This window comes from Ciconia boyciana, chromosome 7 (assembly GCF_034638445.1).
Source record: "Ciconia boyciana chromosome 7, ASM3463844v1, whole genome shotgun sequence".
Lineage (NCBI taxonomy): Eukaryota > Metazoa > Chordata > Aves > Ciconiiformes > Ciconiidae > Ciconia > Ciconia boyciana.
In genome coordinates, this window is record NC_132940.1 from 21,351,272 (window position 1) to 21,375,476 (window position 24,205).

The 24,205-nt window shown below is 36.2% G+C and overlaps 1 protein-coding gene across 6 annotated transcripts in view; it reads right to left on the reverse strand.

Moving 5' to 3' along the window:
* The window catches only part of DPYD (dihydropyrimidine dehydrogenase), a 368,218-nt gene that overhangs the window by 333,533 nt on the left and 10,480 nt on the right, over positions 1–24,205 (reverse strand). For 3 of the 6 annotated variants that reach the window (XM_072867679.1, XM_072867677.1, XM_072867676.1), the window contains exon 2: positions 13,216–13,326. In XM_072867679.1, the coding sequence (XP_072723780.1) occupies positions 13,216–13,292 (77 nt within the window). In that variant the 5' untranslated portion in view covers positions 13,293–13,326. Of the gene's footprint in view, positions 1–13,215; positions 13,327–14,004; positions 14,064–14,498; positions 14,544–24,205 lie in introns of those variants that run through there. The other 3 variants (XM_072867675.1, XM_072867681.1, XM_072867678.1) reach the window with 2 other exon arrangements.

The window sequence follows — 24,205 nt, forward strand, 5'->3', positions numbered from 1 at the left end:
GTGGCATTATAAAGGAAGTGAAGTTTGTTCCTAAAGCTTATAGATCCAATCTTAAAAGATTTTCAATATCTATTATTTCTAATGACTTCAGATGTGACAGAAGAAAAAGCGAAGCTTCCTCCCCCGCCCTTTTCTTTTAAAACAAAAGTTTGCTGGGCTCAATCTTCAAAAGTTAGAAACAAATGCTCATTAAGTCCATAATTTACAAAGTATTGATGATTCAGCATTAGCTAGACTGAGTTTCAAGAGGACAGATACTAAGCCAGTTTCCCTGACAGTCCTTTTTTATTCCACAGCAATGAAAGACTCCTTCCAACAGCCAATGGCAATTTCTGAGAAAGAAAAGTCTTTTTAATTTTGGGATGGAAAGAATGCTTATCCAAGAGACTAAAACTTTAAGGACATTAGGAGTCCTGGAAGGGAAGTCAAGAAATAGAAATGCTAAAGCAAAAAGACAAATGCATAATTTAGCTAAGGACCAACCTGTGATGAAGCCCTACAGAATGGAGAAAATGTTCAGTCAACATGTATCTTTCTGAAAGGCATCAAAATCAGTGTTATTACCTGGGAATTTTTTATACAGCTAAATCAGCCTCAAAGCAATTTGATGTCTGCATAGCAGAGTATCAGTAGCAAGTGAAAAGAACGCACATCAGAGCACATACCTTAAAAAGATATCTAACAGCATCAGTCTACATCTGTCAGCTACAAATTGCTACATAGTAAAAAGAAACCACAAATGATCCACATAGGTAAACAAAGGACAGAAATTAATATTCAGGTACATAATCCCAGTTTATTAACCTCATTCCCACAGTAATGTTTGTAGAAATTAAAGGCCGAAGTAAGGGTACATAGAGTTGGTTGGAGAACACAGCAGAACCCACAGGTGATACAGGTCACCATAAAACAAACACAGGCATTGCAAAGTCAAGCACTTAAAATCAAAAAACCCTAAAAAAGGCTTGCCGTTTCAAAATTTGATTTTGCCCCTTCACACGTATGCAGCAAAACACCAGTTTTAATGATATGATTGTATGCTATTTTATACAGAAGTGCTGCCTGACTCAGAAGACAGAACAGAGAGTGCTCACCTAATCAATAGCCTTTCAACATTTGTGCTTAGTGTGTAGCCTTATTTACTGCACACTATTCAAAACCTTACTTGAAGGCAGAACTATTTTTCCCCATGAACATTTCAATGACACTCATCACTACAGTATCTGAAGTGATTTAAAAGCAATTTATTCTACATACTATGAATATCCCCTTTTAACAGGTAGCAATTGGCACAGAAAGTCTATCAAATAACCGAGCATGCTATGTCAGACAGCTATGGTCCAAAACATTAAAGTATATAGGAGACTGGAAGTGACAACTTGGATGATCAGACTTACTCTCTTGCTTTCACATTCTGTTCACATTCAGATTTTCTCATCCAGTTGATGGAACCATCACCCTCTGATCAGCTGGCATTTCTAAATCGTCTTCTCTCTTAATTCCAACCATTAAGCTCCTAGTCATTCTTATCCTCAGCCCTTGGCTGTACAGCCTCCTAATTGCACTATTAAATTTATTCTTATCTTTTTTTTTTATTCTAAACTTCAGTGTCACACAGTTCTTTATGATGTTCTAGTTCCTTCTGTATTGACAGTGCCTGTCGACTTTCTTGTAACATACTCCTAATATTTATGTCAAGCTCATTAATGAAAATATTAAATGGTATGAATCTGAACACTGATCCTTCAAGAAGCTCTGCTCAAAGCCCAGAAGCTCTTTTTTAAGCACTACTCACTCTCATTTCCTTTCTAGCCAGTCCCTTATCCATGTTACTATTCTAATCTAAGCAGATGATACTTCATTATTAATTGGCCAAAAAAAAAAAAAAACCACCACCTTGTCAGTGTGTCATGATCTATCCCTAACAATAAAGCCCAATATGTCTTATTCCATCTTATATTTACCTTAATGCATTCAATAAATCTTTGCTTCAAAATTTGTTTTCAAAGTTTTGCATGCTGCTGATATGAGACTAACAGAGTTATAGTTGCCCATCAATCCTCCATCTTTTAACATACAGAAACTGCATCAGCTCTTCTTTAATCAAGTACCGTAAGAGTAAAGCAAGCTGTATGTTAGGCCTGTAATTTCACATGTCAATTTTACTGTGATACTTTTATGGACATTTTTCTGTCCCTTTAACTTCAGAGATCAAACACTCCAAATTTTCCTTCTGGCCTGTTTGGGGTAATTTCCATTTCTGCACTTGTCTGCCCATTAGCCACCTCTTGTTTTACTCCCATTTTACTGAAGCTAGGCCAACAATTTACAAAGATTTTAGACAATACCTAGAATGTTTAATCCTATCTTCACACTGGCTTTCTGTGTTCTTTTATTTCTTTTAATTTAGATAGCTTAAGAACCTTTTACTATTTGTTTTATATAGCTGAATAACCTTTTAGTATTTGTTTTAATTTATTTCGCCAGGTCTGACTCAACTTGACTTTTGAAAGTTCTCACTTTTCCCTCTGTACTTCCTGCTTTGCCCATTAATCCCATTTTTTTCAATTCCTTACAGGTTATCCTCATACTCTTAACACTCTTTTTGAAGTTGTTTTCCAGTTCAGTCTGAAACTCTTCTTTACAAGTTGGGATGCAAATTCCAAATAAGTTTTGTATACTTGAATTAATAACAATCTCCTCAAAATTCATGTGATTGAACTGTTTAGTTCAGTTCAGAGATCTAAATAATTTTCTTAACTTCTGCATTTGTCTTATAAAATAAAATAAATTTTCTAAATTTATTTTCTAAATTTTCTAAAATATTTTTTTTAATAATTCTTCTATAGAATTTATATTAAATTAACTTTAAAAAAAGCTTGATAAACATTATCTTCTGTGATTATCTCTTCTGTAACTTCCCCCATTCGCTAAATTTAAGGCTAATGTCCATTCAGCTTGATACCTGAATTAGGAAGAGTTGATACTATTTAAAATTTTATGTTAACGTTTCTGATTTAATGACTGTTACTAACAAAATATGTCAGTTATCACATCAAAGAATACCTGCGCCCTACCATTAGGATCTGTGGTTTTCTAGGCTGTATATAGAAAGTCAAAGTGTCTTGCAATGACTTACCTCTCTAACAGCATTACAATCAATTCCAAGTATAGAAAGTTGTGAGGGTAACAGAACGAGGATGGTGAACTTCAGAAAATATTATTTCAGTAGACTCAGGGATCAGGTTAGTATGTCTCCTGAAAGATATACTGATCAGTAAAGGAAAGCAGGAGAGATGGCAAACCCTGACAGAAATGCACAAAGGGAAACTATTACTGAGCAAACAGGGGCGGGGGGAAGCACTTAACAGACCTTTATGATCATACCATGTCTCCCCCATGGCCTGGAAATCAAAATCATAAAAGCAGGGAAACTATGACACATACCTAAGTATATACATTTCCAAGTATAAATGAAGAGCACAAGCGTAGGAATAAAATCAGAAAGCTAAGGCACCAAGCAAATTTCAATTACCAAGGAAGAGGAAAAAATAACAATAAAAAGGTTCTATATACATGAGAAGTAAGAAGAAAATAAAGAGAAGTACAAGTTATGTACAGAAAAGAATAGCAAATAACAAATGATACAGAGTAAACTGAATTATTCACAGACTTCCCTGCTCTCTTTATGAAGATGGCATGGTATAGCCATAACTGTTACTGAAAGTATTATTTTTAGCAAGAACATGTAATTGCAGGCTTGAGTATAGAAAAAAGAGGTTTGGGATTTATTTTTTTTTTTAATCAGACAGATGCAGTTCATCTATCACTGAGTCATCAAGGAATAACTGAAGCAATCCATGAACCACTACCAATTGCACCAAAGACTCTGAGGGCTTGGGGTTCCAAAAGGCCAGAAGAGACAAACATAATGTTTCCTTTACAAAAAAGGGAGTGAAAATAGCAATTATAGCCCCCAGCAAAGAAAATGGAGTACTTTTATTAAAAATGGTAATGTGATATAAAAAAAGCCAACATGAGCATGTAAAAAAGTTAAATCAATCTTACTTTCTGTCCTTAAGAAGATGGTCTCACGAATAAGTGGTAGATGTGACGAATCTTGAGTAAACTTTTTTATAAGTATTCCACACCACATTTTCATAAGCCAATTAAAAATGTAGTCTAGATAAAACAAACATCCAGTGAGTGCACAACTTACTGAAAAACAACCCCTAGCTTGTTTTCTGTCGCTGAAAAAGGACATGAATCAAGATGCTTCATGATTCACCCAGGATCCCAGTGACTTGGATAGCTGGAAAAGAATAATGTAATAATGGCTTCTACCAACATCATGTTTGGTGCAATAAGGGAAACAGGGAAGGAGGAGATATTAAACATTTTAAAAGGCAAGATAAGAATTTAAAAATCAAGCCAAATTGAAGGGTCAGAATTTAGGCCGTAAACTGAATACAAGACAATCCAATGCTCTTGCGGAAGGAATAGCTTGTTGTAGGATAGTTCAGTGTGTCAGGCAAATAAATTATTTCATTCTACTCGGTACTAGCTAGGTCCCAGCTGAAAAATAGTGTAATTTTTCATCATCACAATTAGAGAAAGATGCAGAAAATGAAAATCCAAAGAAAAGCAAGAAAATAATAACAGTTTCAGAAAACATGACCAGCAAAGAAGAGTTCAAGGAAAATAGAGAAATGGAAGGATATCTAACAGGAATCTTCTAATGTAACAGATTTTATACCAAAAGGGAACAATTATCAATTGTTCTACAAGTAGGAGGAGAAGGACAAGATGACAGTTGGATCTTCAACAAATGAAATATAGTATAATTTAGGAAAAATTTGCTGTTGCATTGATTAAACACTAACAAGAATGAGAAGTCTCCAACATCATATGCTTTTAGAAGTGGGTTATACAAATATCTGTCAAGAAACGTCTAGCTATATTTCATTCTGTCCCAATCCAGAAATTCTATCACTATCCCCTCAAACCTACATTTTTATGATTCTATGATTAGATTGATTTCTATTTACAGCCATAGCCAAATTTAAACCTGCTGTGTTGAGACTCTATAGCATATTCTCAGCACACTAGAAACAAGTTTACTGCCCTTCCCTAAAGTGATTTTGATCCATAAAGGTTCGGTTTTACCCTTGCTATCTTTTTACCATCTGTTGCATTATTAACATAAAATGCTTTACCTTTATGCCTGTCTTCCCTGAATAGTGTATATCCTTTAAGGCAACTATACAGGTAGTCATTTGGATGCTTCTTAATTTGTTTACTTGATTTAGCAATGTTAATAACATTCCTCTCACATGGTACATGAACAAGAAATCTTCAAATTATTTTTTTAAAGGAAAATGCAAAAAGACATGAATTACAACTTGATAATTTTCAAATGGAATGCAAGTGGTAGGATCTTTAGCTCTATAGAAGAAAATTTCTTCCACTTTAGCTAGCAATTAAGCAACATTAGGTTGTTGTTCTGTTCTCAGTATTAGAATGGGAACAGAAAGTTTTGCTGAGTGATTGCTCCAGATACTTGCTGAAGAAACAGGACTGACTGGAGATGGAAGAAGTGACTGCAGAAAACACATACATGTAGCTTTCTGAAGACAGCTGGAACTGCTAGAACAGGCACACAGCCAGAAAGACTAAGAGGGAATATGCTTCGACATGGCAACACCACAGCTCCAGAGACTGGACCGCCCGCCAGTTCCCATTTCATCAACATGAAGCGCACACGCTATAAGAAAGGTTCTTGTACCAAGGAGTACCTAGCATCTTTGCAGACTGAAGAATCCTAAAAAACGTTATTCCTGATATCCACTGGATGGGATACTATGTTATTTTCAACACTATAATCAAACAATGTATCAGTTTATAAAACAACAAAGAAATCATTATGAAAGTCTCAAATCATTCCCGAGATGCACCACCAAAAATGTAAGAGTACCTGAAACCAGGACACTACTGTGAGCAAAGAATACTGAATATTGTAAGCAAAGGAACAGTGAGTGGTGAGGCAGTTAACTGCTCTCCACCTGAGGACTGTACATTGTGATAAAATGCAACCGAAACTGATCAAGATAAGGTTTTCAAAGCTTCTGGACAGTTCTGTTACCAACATACTTTTTCAATCCCCAGCCTGTTATGCATCCCCACTTCAAAATATGAGGATGCTAGTGTTTTTTTAAATATAATGCTATCAGGATTGGTTAAAAGATCAAAAACAAGCTTTTCGGCCAGACCTGTTCATTCATACTTAAATCAAGTGATTTTTTGATATGCATATATGACTGATCTTTTAATATGCATAAAAGAATTGATGGACTGGTACTTGGAAAATTTTTGTCCAAATATATGGCAAAGTTGCAGACAAACTACAAGCAGGGTCTTGTAATGAACACTTCAGTGCAACTTAATATTGGACAGTGCTACCAGTCATGCTTAAAATACAGCATTCAGCAAGCTATACTACTTCCTTCACACTAAAATTGGTCTCTCAGCTCCTTTTACTTCTAGCGAGCAGATGTCTTCCAGGACTTAGACAATATAAATAGATCTGAAGTGAGTAATTACTAACAATGGCACAGGTTTCTCCAAGAAACGGTGTTCAAGCACTTACAATTTCTCAACCTAAAGCTCGTGATCATTTTTAATTTTATAGATTTCTAAACAGAATGGAGATGGGGCTTTCATTATACAAGAAGAAAGTCTAGGATAGGAAAGGAAACAGCAAAAGAGCAGTATAGGTTTCAGTATAGGCAATGGTTTCCAAAAGAAAGAAAAAGTGGGAGTAGAGGGGCTGAAAAAAGAGAAGGTAGCCTTGTTATTTATTCTGTTTTCCAATACACCAACACAAGAAGGCACCTTTCCATACAATAACCACAGGAAAGTGCACATATAGATACCCACATCTAAATGAATATAAGGCTAAGCAGAAGATGAAAGTTAACAGTGAAGATTGTTTCTGGTCCTTTTTCTACTCTTTGATCTGCTCAGCTTTAATGAAGGGGAATGAGTTGATCAGACTTACCTAGAATTCAGCATTTGCAGCAGACAAGCATTTTTCATTTTGTCATATATGTATGTGTAAAACCAAACAATTTGCAACTCTGCAACACTTTGGTTTTGAAATTATTAAGATCAGAAATACACCTGGAACTAAAAATCTTTGGTGAGTGCTGCTCTGTAAGAAGGGGAATCATCCACTATCAAATCTGAAGAACACCAAACCTGAAGAACAGAGGAAGTTAAGAGGTCAGAAGTGGTTTTGCACAGCACTCCAGGAGAGCCACAAGGTAAGAAGGAACCTTCTGCAGAGGACTAAAAAATGATTTGGCATAATTTGCCATCAGCTAGTATTTACAATTTGATACACAGAAAATGTGCATAAAAGCACTAATTTGTAGCAGTCAGGCAAGTTAGGAGCTACTGAGATATTCTAATGAAAATACCTTAAGACACTGAAACTAAAAAGAGAAAATTCAAGGATTATAATATGCATTTCTTAGAGAAAGTATAAGTGATATCATATATAAACATGTAAACCACTTTATTCCAGTAAAATGGTTACAAATGCCAGCATATGGTATCGATATGAGAAAATGCAGAGTAATTAGTTAATCTAAAAAATGCATGAGTAGGAATTTGACTGCTAAATGATTAAACTGGTACATTTTAAAATGTGTATTAATATTTAATTATTGACACTATGAGAAAAGAGAAAATCTCTTGATGTTACTTCTCAGCTCTTTCTGATACTCAGTAACCCATGTATTATTCATATGAATAGTTTGTGCATATACAGTCAATCACTAGTTAAATAAAAGAATCATTCTCAAATTCCCTAATCACCTCAATAGATCCTAATGCAATATTTTCCACATTTGGGAATCAGAGCGTTTTATTTAAGAAATCAGTCTGGCCATGATGAATACAGTGCAGCCTGAGCAGACATCAGTTCAAAGAATCAGATGTCAAAGTGCTCCCTCTAATGTCCCTTAATCATCACACCAATTAGTGGCTGAATAGTGATGTGATTAAAAAGACTGCTGCTATCCTATACCTATTCAGACTAGTAGAATTCTACATATGTTCTACCAATTAATGTTTGAATAGAGCAGCGATTAGAGAGACATCTGCCATTGTATATTCATTCAGAAAAGAGCTAAACTTGCATATTCATATGCAATGAAGACAAAAATAAATATTTGCAAAGGTAAACTATACATTTAGATTATGAAGATAATTGAGTTGATTTCCTTTAATGAGTGTTCTCTATTCTACAATATTTGGGATTATTTTTTATTTATAAATATATAATCTTTCATCAATACATGTCTAGAAATGGCCAAATTATTCACTGAAAAAGCATTTATTCATTAAGGTTCCTGATTTCAGGCCTTGGGTGAACTGGGTTTCATATCTACTTGTTTGCATTTTACACTATTTCTGCTTCAACTCATCAGTTATTTGTGAACTGCTAACTTGATTATTCTGTAACTGTGATACATAATTGGGCACAAAAATCACGTGGCATTTTTCCATCTCATTGGAAGGCAATACTTAGAGTAACAAACTGATTATAGCTGAGAAAGAATCATCTTATTTACAGGTTTTTCTATGCAAGCTTGGACATTTGTACACTAAGAGGTCCTTACAAACCTTTTTTTTAAATAAGAATTCCTTTTTACACATGTTCATATATAGCAGTGACAGCCAGAGAAATACCAAAGTAAAAAGCAGTTTGAAGTTTTAGCAAACTCTTATTACTACTGTTTTAAGGGAGCAACCTTGTCCTCTGAATTCAAAGAGCAATGTGATCTGTTACGTCTTGCAATGAACTGCAGATCTCACCCTCCACCATTAGCATACAGCAATCTGGTAGTTGCACCTTAATGTTGCACAGAAAAAGACAAGGTGAAGAATTTGGTTCTCCCTAATGGCTGGAAAGAACTGTAGAACAGTTAAAGACTCTTGCCCAAAAGTGATGCCCCTGCAAAAAACAGCTGAGCTTAAAAATTATTTTGTTCAAGGAAGAGAGGCTCTTGTTGCACAATGCTGATCGGGCTTAGCAAACATAAGGACAAACAATGCTACTACTGCCAGAAAATCAATACTGTTACAGGCTATGGCAATTAACTACAAACCAATTTAAACCCCATTTCCTTTTCACCTTTCTTGTCTCGTTGAAATACTTCCAACTCTTCCATCTGGAGCAATTATTACTATTATTTCTAAATGCAGAAACTGAAGAAAGTCTGAATACATAGGTGGGTTTATAGCAGCTTCTCACCTATCCTTAGTATGTACCTCCAAGGTTTCATTACAAAAAAGGCTGGACTACAATATTCCACTGAATTCTCCAGTGACAAGTGAATTTCTAAAAATTGCAGAGGTGAATTTCATTAAAACAACAAACCCGCATGTGTACAAGGTAAAAGCAGAACTCGTCCCATAATGCTTAGAAACCCTATTCATAAAGCAAGGAATTCAGTGTGCTGGGTGTAATGCAAACGCACGCAATGCATGCCCATCTAGTTTGTGATTTATATGTCAGCAAGCATAAAATACATACAGGAATGGAATTATAGAGAGTTGGAAACAATAAATAAAAACATAAATCAGATGTCTAAACAATCCTGAACTACCGAGGAAAACCCTGAAATCAAAGCAAGTCCTCACAGCATCCACAGTTCATTTCTTTGCTTTAGTTTTATCTGTAAATTGATGACCTAATGTGATCTAAATTTTGCTTCCTTCTCCAAGATTTACTATTAGTATAGTCATATCAAAACTCTTCTACTTCTAATTTCTTTGTTTCCCCAGACAGACTAGTGGCATCTGTTTATACCACCTTTCAGCATGACTCAGAAGAAACCAGCCTGTTAATTCTCAGGTTTAGCACTAGTACCGGAGGTGACTCAGCAATAAAGACTTTACCTACTCTGATCTAAATCTTTGAGTTCAAATTTCTGAAGGAAAGCTGACTGCTCTTGCACCTATAGCTATAAATAATTTTTACAGCAAAATTTGGTTGCTAACACAGTAAATAAACAATAGCACTCATTGAAAGCATAATTGAACCTTCCTTTAAGAGAATGCTTTTCCAGTGTTGAGGAAAGATATTGACACTCAGTTTCCACTTCAGAACTCATTTAATGGGCAACCCAAAGTGTCTCAGAGCAGGTTAGGAGTTAAAATTTTACTTGTGTAAATATTCTGAGGAAATATGTAAGTCTGCCATCTGGAAGTGTATTAGACATTACAAAGTCACTGTGTGCATGCCTCAGCAGATGCAGCTTTTGTTCAGAGTTTTGAGGGCTGTTAATTTAATTAGTTTTGTATTTTCATACTCCCACCTTCCCTCCAACAGCGATTCTGCAAAGGCAGCATCAGTACAGCTTTAAAAGAATCCAAAGCTAAAAGCCAAATTCAGATTTTAAGGAAATGCAAACAAACTTCCTATGGACTTCAAATAGAACTTGACCTGTTCATTAGCAGGCCTAAATGTTACTGCTAATGGCTTTTTAGACCATAACAGAAAATTGTGCTCAATGTGCCCTTTCATATATTAGCTTTCTTATTTTAAGAAGGTTAGGAAAGGATTCTATCATTTTGTTTTCTTCGTTTATTAAAACCATTCAACAACAATGATCTGGAGAATGTAAAAAATATCTCATTTTTTCCTAATGCCTGTTATGTAATGGGATACCAGACAAATGTTTAGGTTTGATTTTTTTAGTTTTGTAGGGCTTTTTCTGCCAGAATAGTAAGCTGTGTGGTAAATCTTGCACAGTAAAAGTAAGCTACATATTTCCGAGTAAAGAAAAGTTTGACAGTTCAAAAAACTAGGGCCATTACTGGCCTAAAAATAAGGACTACCCCTTTACAGTTTCTCCAATAATTTTACATTTCTTATGATGACTTGCAAACTAAATCAGGTGACGTTTCTACCAAATAATTCATAATATGCAGTATAAGAACTATATGTGATGAAGGCGTGTACATGTACAGATATACCTATTTGCTTATCTCTAACCTTTAACCCTGTAAGTTGCAACACATGAGCAGATCTCTGCCAGTGCAGGGTCCTAACAACTGCACGGATCTCCATGCAGTAAGGCAGAACTATAAAACCAAGTTGTGTATTAGATTGTAAACCTATGCCAAAACATCATCCTACAATATCAGACAACATTCAGAATTTCTTTCATATGAAAATCCAGCCAAGACAGGCAAGCTAGCAATGAACCTGAAATCGGTGCTGTTTGCACAGCCCAAGAAACTCAGGCCTTGGGGATCCAAGAACATTTGAGACACCATGAGGTACGTACACACAGCTAAGAGCAGGAATGCGGGAAGAGAGACAATTTCAAGAAAGCTATGCACTTTCACAGTTAACAGCAAAGCCTTCAAATATCAAACATTTTATGAATAAACTGAATACAAAAATCAAACAAGGCTGATAGGGGGGAAAGCTCAGAGATAACCAAGAGTGACCTTAAAGTCTAGAAGCTTTAGAAAATGTGTGCTAACACACCCATTAGGAAGATATATATATATGTATGCTATAGTTTGAGGTTTAACTAACTAGGATAACTTACATTGGAACAGCTAATCAGGTTACTACACAGATACCTAGCTGCCCTACTGCATGGATGCCTGAGCTTCCTAACAAACAGTTTCTGAAAACAGAGGAGCTTACAGTCCAGTATTGATTACAGGTCACCTGAAAACATAACAATATAAACTGCAGCTGTCCAGGAGCTGCTTGCTGAGCAGCCCAACTATCTGTGCAGCAGGAACAGACAGCTGTGGGCAATAAGTGCATCAGACATCCCAAAATAATCATCCCTGTTCACAAACAGACACTTTTCATGTATGTTAGTTGCCAGTTATTATAACATTATCTAAGCCAATAGATAAAATAAGAAAATAGGAATATTAGCTATAGTGAGAGATTCTTATAACCAATGCTACAAAACAGGAAACTATACTAGAGTATGGCTGAAATGCTAAGGATACCCTAGGTTGCTCCTCCCAGCAAATATTTGTTGGTCATACTGGATTTCATAATTTTGAGGAACTGAGGAACTTTGTGGGGTTTTTGTTTTGGTTTGTGTTTTGTTGTTGGTTGCTTTTTTTTTCTAATAATAAACTAATATCAACTATCAAACCTGAATTTTCCTCCTTAGTGGGAGAAGATGTTTTGTTAACATTATGAAAAGACACCATAACATCGTACCCATAAGGGAAATAGTTTGCAGATGAAGAAGTAGTACTCTACCTAAGAGACTTCTGAATTTAGAGGATTATCTAAGAGAATCTGTAGGAAGACAGTAAAAACACTACAAACCTTCTAATCAGATGAGAGATCAAAGAGACAACAAAGTCTGATAGGATTAGTCAAATATCACACTGAGACTAGAAATCTAAATACCTAGAGAGAAAAAGATGATATCTAATGGCAGAAATACTGATGAATACAGACAGTTTATAATGAAAAAACATTTATTCTAAAGCCACCTATTTCCCGAAAAATACAATGCACAAAATTTAAAATCGAGAGCCATGTTTTAATCTGAGCTTTATGTATCTATATATAATGTATCTACATATGGTCATGTACATATATAGGTAGCTCTCTATATACATACATATATATATAAAAATAGGTACATACGATGGGTTCCCCTATTTCTGTACTGAAATAAAATTAGCTTTAAAAGTCTCAGAAAGGATAGTGAAGTGCTGCTCTACCCCGCGTTGCTCTTGGAAAACAGAAAGAAGAGGAGCAATTGGGCAGCAGCCGTACAGGGTACAGAAGAGGCAGCTGACGCTGACTACCCAGGGAGAGCAAGTGGCTCTGCGAGGCTCAGGAGGTGGTAAGGCAGCTGTGACACACTTGATACTTGAGACGGATCAGACTCCATAACAAAAGGGGGAAAAGTTGCTTTAGTAACAAAGACTTACTAAATCACCAAAAAGGAAAAAGGTGTGGCATGTACTCGGTTCTGAAAAGTAAATAGCTGATCCCAAAGTAACTTTGTATCTACAGGAACAGAACTAGGAGCAAAATTCGGCTACTGAACAACACAGGAAACTCAAATTTTAATTTCTTACACAACTGAGATTTCAGCCTCAATGATTTATTGTGTGTTCCAGATGCAATAATAGACATGCACTTACTGAACAGCTTTTGTCAGAATTCCTTTTCCATTGCTTCTTGACTTGTTTCTTTGCTGCAGTTGAATGAAGAGTTGCATGAGTCTGTTTTTGGGGATTTAAAGCCAGAATGTTCTGTAGAAAGAGAAGAGAAAATATTAAAACATAGATAAAATTTCCAAAAAAGTTCAAAGCCTCTTAAATCACACCTCACACACTTATTTACAGTGCTATGCAAAAACAAAATACAATTACTCACAATTATAGCCCAACTTCACAGGAATTTGTTTAGATTTGTATTGTCCACGCCACTTAAATTTTGAATATTTAAAGACACTTCTAGGACTGCTAGAAAACAGAATTATATTTAGTGGCCATGATAATGGTTTCCATTCCCAGATGTTTGTTACCTACAGCATATAGAAACACATAATTCTGCTTCATTAGTGCACTCCAAGTAACACTTGTAAAGCAAAACAACCAAAACTATTTTAAAGGATCTGGGTTATTTCTGGATATTTCATCATTTCAGTATAAATTACAACTCACCCTTCACAGGAACCTGCTTGTACACCTAGTGAGCTTATGAGTTAACTTCATTTCTCTTACAATGCTTTTATTTGCAAGGACACAAACAAATGTTGGGAATATAGCTGTACTTCTAAGTGACAGTGCTGGTTTGACAACACAGGCAGAATGAAGTTTGTAATGTCTTTCATTATACCAGTGTAACTCGAAAAATTAAATCAGCTTTTTGGAACCCAAGCTCTTTTTCAAATCAGGCAAATTACAGGTTTCTGTGGCAAAACTGACCTCATTCAATTCAAGGGGTGAGTGTGAACAGCGTGCAAGCAACAGATCCAGACTCAGATCTGTGATGGAGAATCAAAAGAGACATATTGTTGGTTTTAACTCCTGGAATTGGTTTTAAGTTTTCCTTTAAAAACACCCTGACTTTAGCACTATACTTCTCCACTGTGGTGAATAGGCTGTGCTTAGTCTGTTACTATATGTCAAAGATGTGTGAGACTGACTTACAGAAATGGAGACTGAACATGATGAGTATGATGAGGTTATGAATATTATATCAGGATGCTTCCTTATTTTAAAAGTCTGCTTGAGTGGGTGATAATGATGAAAAAGTAATCTGTTGCATTAAGAATTTATTGTGTTGATGTTTATGGGGACTTTTTTTTTTTTAAATGCAAACGGGTCACTTTCTAATCAACTATCTAACGCTTACTGTGGACTGATCAGTAATCCGTTTTTCCCGCAAAACAGAAATCTCACCTACTTGAAAACTCTACCTGCAAATAACAACATAGCCCAACACAGTAACACTCAGCTTGCCTGAAGCACAAAGAGACAAAGAAGTGGGTTACAACATTCAAAAAGGTATAGACTATTTAGCAGACTACATGCTGTTGACTTTCAGGAAGAGTTAGAGGGTGTAATCAGATGTGCCTCTCCAATTCCAGCAGCAAAGACTTTGCTCCATTTCTGGGTGTTCCCCAGCTGAGTACCTCAGGCAAGATGTGGCAACCAAATGCATTCAGTGGTGGTTTATGCTAATTGATTTTATTCTTAATTAAAACAGAGCAGGGACGTTCACATAAGGGATGTTACTTACAGTATCTCAGTTGCTACTTTAATTTCTCAAGATGATCAAACTCAACTGTCGGAGCACATCTGACACATTGGTGATAGGCGGCTGAGTGCCCAAATCACCCAAACCAGGCCGTAGGTCCTGAATCTCACATACACTTTAGCAAAATTTTGCCTACTCTCTTTTGTAATTGCTCAATGCAGTACTCTTGGCCATGAATATTATAATTATTTTAGCAAACGGAAATGAATTGCAAATTTCTAGTAATAAACTGTAACAGATGTACTCCACTGGGTACAGCACCAGTTGGTTTAAAACGTGGAACAAATGGTGGGGCAAGCCAAGGACGGAAGAATCCCCATATGTTTGCTCCTGTTGGAATTCTGCAGCAGGAGCATGGCTCCATGCGCAACAGTTGCAGAAATCCAAAAGGACTACGTAGCGCAGCATGTCCCAGAATTAAATCTGAAATAAAACTGGCACAGAATATATTAAATCACACATACAATACAAAAAATGCTTATATTCCCACTACCTAAATAATATACTATCTACCTAAATCTTGGATTGCTGACCAAGGTGGCTGTTCTAGCTAGAGGTCCCTGGTGTTTAAGAACCACTCAGAAGTTAACTGTCTAAATGGGAAAGTAATGTAAATGCTTTTGGGTCTGTTAAACTGTCAGAAAGGAAAATTAGTGAGGGTGTTTTCTTCCTATTCATTTCAGTTCCCTGGTTGGTTTTCTGCAGCTTATGGCTAGTCACACATTTAGTAAATTTAACAAATAAATTCAGGTACGTCAGCCAGTAAGTGGAAAATTACTGAGAATAAAGTTCTAGAGGGAGTGTTGCAACTAACGCTTAATGTATTCACCCAGCTAAATAAAAATAAACCACCGTGGACATGCAAGAAAGGAAACCCGAGACCTCCAATCTCTCAAACAGGCTGGCCATCTGACCAGGGGCAGAGCTCATTGGTGAGAAGAATTATCTGCGCATCTGTGATCTTGCTTGTCCCGATCCCATGCTTATTCTGCTACATAAATTCTCATTCTTGCCAGATGAGCTGTTGTTTGATCTCTCCAGATGTTGAAAGGGCAAGACTCAAGTTCCCCAATGGAGGATGTGGGTACATAATACATCACTTTTCAGAGTACTATGAACTTTGGATTTCACATTAAGATGCTATTTGTAGAGTAATGGGGAACCCATGAATTATATATTCAGTGTTCTACATAAATGGCCACATTTATTTCATTAAAAATAAAGTAGATATAAGTCCATTATCATTAATGGCTGCAAATCAGAATATAATGCTGCTGCATTTTTGTAGAAATCTATTTAGGTACTATGTTGATGGAGAAAGCAATAGGGCTATGAGTAAGTACATAGAAGTAAATTCAGCCCATGTTGAGTACATACTTGTGGCACAGCCGCAGAACACGCATAGTAGAGTTAAGCTTGCAACTTTGCATAACGCTGATGATTATGGGCACCACCAAAGTATTATACTTTCTTTCATTATTTCCATAGATTAATTTGAAGATTTCACTTTGGAAAGAAAGCCAAGTGGTCTGTCTCTACAGAACACAACTCAATATATGTTGCAGATGACTCCCTCAAATACAACTACCTTAAGGAACTCCTTTAATAATAACCCATGACAATGATTTCTTTTATGTCTTTTAAAAGACAAAGATTATTATAAGCTAAAAAATATTAAAGAATGGTTTAATTCCCTAATACATCCTCTTCTAGAAGGGAACATATTCATTATGACTAATATGTATTGATTTAGGTTGCAAGTATCCTAAAATGCCATAAAGTATGTAATGTACATTGAGAATGACTAGCATGTATAAGTGATAGCTACAGTTTTTAAATTTTGAGAATTTACTGATAAATGGTTATGTTGATCTGTGCCAACACAGTAACATAGCTTCTGAGAATAAACTTGCCATAAGCTATTCATTAGATGTTTATTGCTTAGCTTCCACTTTAAAGGCTATGATTAAGAAGTCTACACAAAAAAATACTAGCTCTAATCTTCACTATCATCTATTAATGAAAAGGCTGTAAAAGTTTTAAAACAGCATGTTACATTACAGTGAGTAATTTATCAAGAATTTGAATTAATATTACTCCAAAATAAGTGATTTCAAGAGAGTCATTTGGGATAGGACACATTCTGCAGTTGGGAGTCCTGTTTCTGATACAGCATTTTTGGGTAAATCAAGACAGGTTTGGCACATGCTCTATGATGATCCAACATAAATTTCTGGTATAGAAATTTCATTTCATTAAAAGCGTCACACCCATTTTATTCCCATCTCATAAAGCCACCCTTTTCGCTGAAATCATAAGAAGCTACTGCAATTAAATCTGATTTTTAATTAAATGCATATTCAGAAAAATAAAATATAAAGTTATGGAAGCACTATGCTTATTAGGAACACTCCAACACCAATTGGGGCAGGGTGGGGGGGCGGGGCAGAGAGGGAATGGTGTTAAGAAAAAAAGTACAATTTACATCATAGGTGGCACTGCAGTAACTTCAAGGCAGTTGTCAAAAAGTCCTGCTAGTCTAGCATTGTCTTTGTAAAATATATGACATTATCCAAATTTTGAAAGCTTTTCTTTAAAGCATTGGGCTTTGAAGTCTTCAGCTTTTTTCTTTTTTTTTCTTTTTTTTTTTTTTCCCAAAGTAACAACCTTAGCAAGGTGTCCTCATTATGTGGACCTTCTCTCTCATTTGAAACAGGAAATTTGGTAAAAATTCAATAGTTAAGATTACTTTGCTTCTGGAAGAAGTCTTACTGAAACCAATGAGTTGCATCAGGAGTATTTAGTCCTTAGTAATCCTCATCTTTGTTACTGGTAATTCAAAGCCAGAATAAGGATCAGAAAATCCTTCCTTTGAGCTCTGTCACAGGTTGCAGTATTAAAACTGTATAAGCTTCTTAATAAGACAAAGTAATAATTTGCTCTTTTCATGGATTCTGTCCACTTTCTCTAGCTTGTTGGGGAAGTTTCTTATGAACAGCCCCAAAACGCCTGCTGAAGTTCACCACAGATCAATACGCATACAGCTGCAATGAAGCTGCTGAAAATGCAACTGTTCACATGCAGACTATGATTATGGGCATAAAATGTGGTCCCATGTGTCATTCACTTTGTTTTAGCATACAGCACATTTAACATAGCCCGGCCCCTACAATACACAGCTTATATTCTGTTTTACTCCCGTTGCTTCACAGAGCATCCTCAGCTAAACTCTTTTATATATCTCAATTAAAATTCAGGAGTAGGCTAGGCATGCTAGGGAATGCATGTGGAGAGCAATTTAACCCACCCCATTCCATTAATCTACCCAATTTCCTTAAAAAGAGTTGTAATCTCCCTCACAGCAAGTAACATTAAATGTATTGCAAGATACATATGTTCACCAAGTGGAACATAATGAGAAGGTATTTATTTTTTCTAAGAGTAATGAGCATACTAAACAATTAATTTCAAAGCTATGCTATTGTTAATTCACTGACAGAAACAAGTACCTGGGGTTTTTCCCCTGATATTTTCTAGTATATCTGAACATGAAACTAATTTTATTAGTGTTAGTCAGTCAAAGACCAAAGAACTCAAGCTAGAAGTATTTGTTTTCATGAGATTAGATGACCCAGAATAATGAGTATTGTTTAAAAATCATGTCAGTAAGAAAAAGATGAGTAAAGCATGAACTCTTTCTATTAATATCTTATTTGAATTGCCTAGTTCACATTTTACTTCTCACTTTACTCTCATCTTACTCTGCCTTTTGGAAGGCCGCATGAAGCTCTAACAGTTAGAAGTAGCACTTCAAACACTGTGTAAAGTCCCTAACTATTACAAGTGGCAGTTTCATTATCAAATGAGCAAGAGCAAGTTCTAGTCCTAAGAGAGTTCGTAACACCAGACGATAAACAAGATTTCAGAAAATAAGTATCCATGGTGTCATGTCTTCCAGAAGCTAGCTCTATGTTATTTTTCATTATTGAAAGAATAAAGGGAAATGTTGTGAATTTCTCCCTCATGCTTATGTATGATAGAATATCTCATAAATTGATACTTGTGTCAAATGTGTATTTCCTTACTGAAGATCTGAACTGATGAGAATCTTTACAAACAATTTATATAAGCTGGCTGATAATACATCTTAGAAATTCATCCAAAAATTTCAAAAAGGAGGAAAGACTGTGCTTTCACAGTAGTTCAGGCCTGGTTTAACTGTGAGGCGACGAAGGTCAGAGAAAGCTAGATGAAATGTGAAATGACCACAGATGTCAGGGGAATAGTGTGGTCAGCCTTTGAAGAACCCAATTCTAGAAGCAGAAAGGATCCCAGACAGCATGAGACTCAGAAGGGAAACCCCCAAAGAATTATTTTTGTATATTACCAGCTATGTTTTCTGTTACTGAGACAAACAGCGGCATGTGTGAGCAAAGTCACAACCTGACTGCGAACCCATTTATATTACAGTGTATCATAGTGTGACAAGCTGCAACCCTCTCATCTCTCTCAACAAGGATAAACTCTCCAGGTGACCCTCTGTGTCCATGCCCAAGAACCAGCAATTTACATCATTATGGTATCTTCAAACCAGAGTCCTCAAGGTCCAGAGAGCTGGAAGATGGGGCTCCACTTCTGCGGAGAGACAGCCAGCCTGTGAATAGGAAACGTGCCAGAAGAGCAGCAGTGCTGCAGCCTCCTGTGAGACAGGGGCCGAGAAGCCGACAGGCTCAAGGGACTGGGGCCTGACCTGAATCCTGGTGCGTATACGGGTGGGGGGGAGGAGGGGGGCTCAAACACACCTGGGAAAAGACTCAACTTTTAATCACAAGACTTATTCCTTCTCTGAGCCACACAAGCTCAGAGTCTCAAAAAAGAGCAAGAACTTGAAGGCCAATGGATGATCTTGTGGTAAGCATGTTCTAGCTGTGCGCCGACAGGTCACTGCCTTTAGCACAGCACTTAAGTACTACACCTTCATCTTCACATTTCCACCTACTTTAGATTTCCCCATAAGACAGACTGCTTCTATATCAGAACAAACACCTTTCCGGCTTCTTGCACTCCTTACACAGCCTCTAATATCTAGTGAGAGCAAGACTATTCTTTATGCTGTAATAATATCATAGCATACTGGTATCCTAGAGGTGTAGTCCTAGATCCATTACTAGATGCTTAGAAAGTAAGGTTTCCAAAACAGATTTACCACTACAGATTTTCATGATCCTCAGATTTCTCTGCAGTATGTAAATACTGTCTCTTAACAAAATGAGCAGTTTTCTAAATCACTCCCACAAAAGTCAGGAAAGTCTTAGTTATGAATACATCTATATTAACAAAACCGTGGTGTACCTCACATACTTTCTGTTACATAAGCAAAGTTAATGCGTTACAGATTAACAAAGTAGCAAAGTTACACAACCCTAAACAAGGTTTACCTAATTTTGTTGATACGTTAACTTTCAGATTAAGAGCTTGATTTTCCTACCTCAGCAACGCATTTATGCCAAGTATTACTGTAAATTCTAGAAGGTTTATTAAAATAGAAAACAAAAAGTGTTACTTGCTTCCCATAGATACCAACCACTACTCTCTACTGGAAGAGCTCTGGGTGGTAAATTACGCTGCTAGAAACTCTGCATGCTACCTCCTTGACACAACTAATCTCTGCAGAAGCGCTTTGACCCTCACAGGGAAAACTAAAGTGAATACTCACCCTCCATGCTTAACTTTAAGCATCCAAGTAGTAACCCAGCATTCAGTGAATTATTCACACATTTAACACAAGCACGTATATGTTAAAAGCTCCACAGCTTAAAGCAGGCTCAAACTCCACCGTACCATAAGATGAAGTTCTCGGATCTGAGGCTTCTCCAGGAACACCCTACTCTGTGATAAGATCACATTTTCACACTATAAACAATACACTACATCAAAAGCTATTAGAGTTAACGTAGCAAATTCAGAGAAGGCATAGCTGAGCACAGCTCTCGTGGATTTACTCAAAGTTGAATTCACTATTATGTATTCATTTTGTTGACTAAAATAATATTGAATTTATAGCCTTTAAAAATAGAAGGGTTTAAAATTTGGTGCAGCTATCCTTCTACATTTACACTTAACATTTTAATACATTTTCTCTCTAACTGGACAGTCTTTAATCATCCATCCAATTGGCTAAGTGCAAAAAAACAGAGCAATTGATGTCACAGCCTTGATTCTCAGCTTCATGACTGCTGTTACTTTAAAAGTAAGCACACGCATGGTCTCCACAGTCTGTGAAACCCACTACACTCAAAGTTACCTTTTTACAACTTCCTAAAAAAAGTATCTTCCTTCTTTACAAATCAAAACTTAAAGCTTCAGAAAATATTTGCATCACAGGTATAACAGAAGTTTTTTGTTTTCTCACTATAATATTTATCTATGCCTGGATCGCTTGCACATCAAATTGCTCTGTTACATGAGGAATACCAAGTAACATTTGTAACTGTTGACTCATATGAAGAGTCATTTAATGAATATCTCACAGCAAAAAGGATCATTATCATACACATACATTTACATCTCACTTCTATTTTTATGCAAGAAGACAAACAGATTGAAAGAGAAAGCAAGCTCAGTTGCCTTTGGAAATAAACTTAGTGCCAAAACCAAAAATAGGCCATTGTATCCCCATAATTGAACCTCTCAATTGAACCCTCAATTGCAGGTGTTTGCTTAACCAAAACCCAAACTTGCATTAGAGACATGTCAGTTAATGAAAAGTGAATGCTCTACTGACTTCTGATTATAGGAGAGAAATTAGCATTAAAAGTTATTACTGCTTTAAGTTTAATCATTGGCAAAATCAGCGGAACTAATTTTAGCTGAGCAAAGCGATGTTCTAAAAACTTTGTTAAAAGGTGATTTTCAAAGTCCAATAAATGAACCTGAAATGCGAGGATGAGAGTGACAATATACATCCAAAAGATCTAGTACATTCAGTGCTTGAAACACATATGAACATTTGTATTTGTTCCAAGAACATGCCAACTATGTATCAGTACTGACTTTCTAAATCTGTTGCAACATCAAGAAGCAACAAGTAACCTTACCTATGTGCAACTAATGCGCAAACTTCTACAAAAATTTCAGTAGCAACTGTTTAATACAATGGTAAAATACAAAACTGACAATGGAACTACTGATTTTCTAGTAACTTTGTGTATACATGAGAGTATCCTAATCAAAAAGGAAAAAAAAATCAGCACGTAGAAGGAAAATGGAAGTGTGAAGGATTTGTTAATTATATACTATAAACAGTAAGGGTTTGACGTGTGAAGTTACATATTAAAATATTATCAAATGTCTGATAATTGAAAAAATAACACAGCCAATTTTCAAGCAATAAAATTTAACAGCCCATGCAAGTAAGGCAAGAGGAAACTGTTGCCAATTTCTCCTTTTCCTTTTAACATGGCATTGTCTCCTTTTGCAGAAGCTCACAGTGATCCTATGTTGACACCTTTAAGCAAAGAGATGTGACATTCCAGAAATACATAGGGCATCACATGCTTTATAGATGACAATGGAACATATATCGATACTGGGGAATACAAAGCAATTCCTTGGAGTACTTCACTCTTACTCAACAATTTTGATTTTTAAATCTTATTGATGTTAAATACTTCTGAATGTCTGGGCCAGAGGCAGAGGTGATACTCTTAAAAAAATAGGATAATCAGATTAGGCTGCCCAATCTAAAAACATGCCAGCAAACATTTGGATTCTGATCTATCATACTTTGTCACATGCTTATACAGAAAACTTATTTTTAAAATACTTTATAAAGGGTCTTGTATGTAGTAGTATTATTTTCCAACCCTTTTACTTATTAAGACAAATCGCATTTCTGCTATGAGACCTCTGAACAGCGAACAATTACGATTTTTATCATTTGTAAGGGTTTCTAAAAATACATTTAAGTAGTTCTCTTATAAACATACTGAAATGATTCTAAAGCCTTGGATTTCAGCTGCAGAAAGATTTAAGTATTGGACTTTTGCAAAAACAAAACTCCTATCTTGCTGACAGGTCAAAGCTCTTTCCTACAGTACAAGATAAAAGACCACAAACCTATCATTCAATTAGGATGGAAATATTAACAAACACATGTCTCAGATCAGCATCCCTTTGTTTGTGGTTTGGTATGAGCAGGAGCAAATACTGCAGAGTAACAGGAACAGCTGTAACAGAAGTAACATTATTTAGTACACTAGAAACGATGCAAAGGAAAAGTACCCAGGTAACTGTTGTAGAAGTGCTTTAGCTATCTTCCTGCTCTTCTTCACCTGACAGCTTCAGAAACATGCCAGAAGAACCAGCAATTCAATTGGTCTTTACCTCCTTCAGCTTGACTTTAGGTCAGCTCTTCTTTTAGCTATTGTTTGCTCTTTTGCATAATAGTCTAATGGTTACTGGAGTCACCCTGGGAAGAGAAGACCCATCCCCATGTTCCTGCCTTCCACTGACCTGGATGAAGTTGAGCTGATTAGCTGTTCGGCTAAGATTACAAAAGCAAATCAGAGACCAAATATGACAAGAACACTGCTCCAGCACTAAAAGAGTTTTGACCCAACTCTCAAGACTGCTTATATATTTTTCATTAAGGGCTCATTGATTAAGTGCATAGAGAACATTACACTGGGAGTTAAAAATGAGCTAACTTTGCTCTTGTGCTAAATACTTCTTGGGCCTCCTAAATCAATTAATCTTATCTCCTCACCTGGTGCCAAGGTTTGGCAGCATGCAAGCTACTCTGCTTTACTTCAGAACAAATATTCCACGGTCTTCTGAAAACTATTTCTTATCACATCCTAACAAAGAGGAACTGGCCCTTCAGCAGTCAATGGTATTGGTTACTGCTGACATTTTACTCAGACTGTAGGTTTTTTAAGAATAGATACTATTTTCATTTTTTCTGTTCTGTATTCATTTCATTTCTGCATTTTATCACCAGCGTTCCAGAACAGCTTCTGTTGTGGTTATCTTGTTTGATTTTTTTTTTTCCTCCCAACTCTTTTGTCACTCTCTCACTTCCATCTGTTTTGAAGAGCTACGTATAAGCTTACTAAAATCTTTAAAATGTTGCGTTTTCAATTGGAACTGAAAAAAGGGCAATATCAAACACAGCTTTAAAATGGAAGCAGAATGAGTCTGGGAACCACCTCTAATCTCCCATCTCGTGTTCCTGTCATTAGCACACATAGGCACCCACACACAAGTATGTGAGTGAATTTGCACAAGCTTACTGTGTCCCTCAGATTCTGAAGACTGCAGAGATTAACAGGGAGGGAGGTATACTTCTAACACTGCTGAACAAAT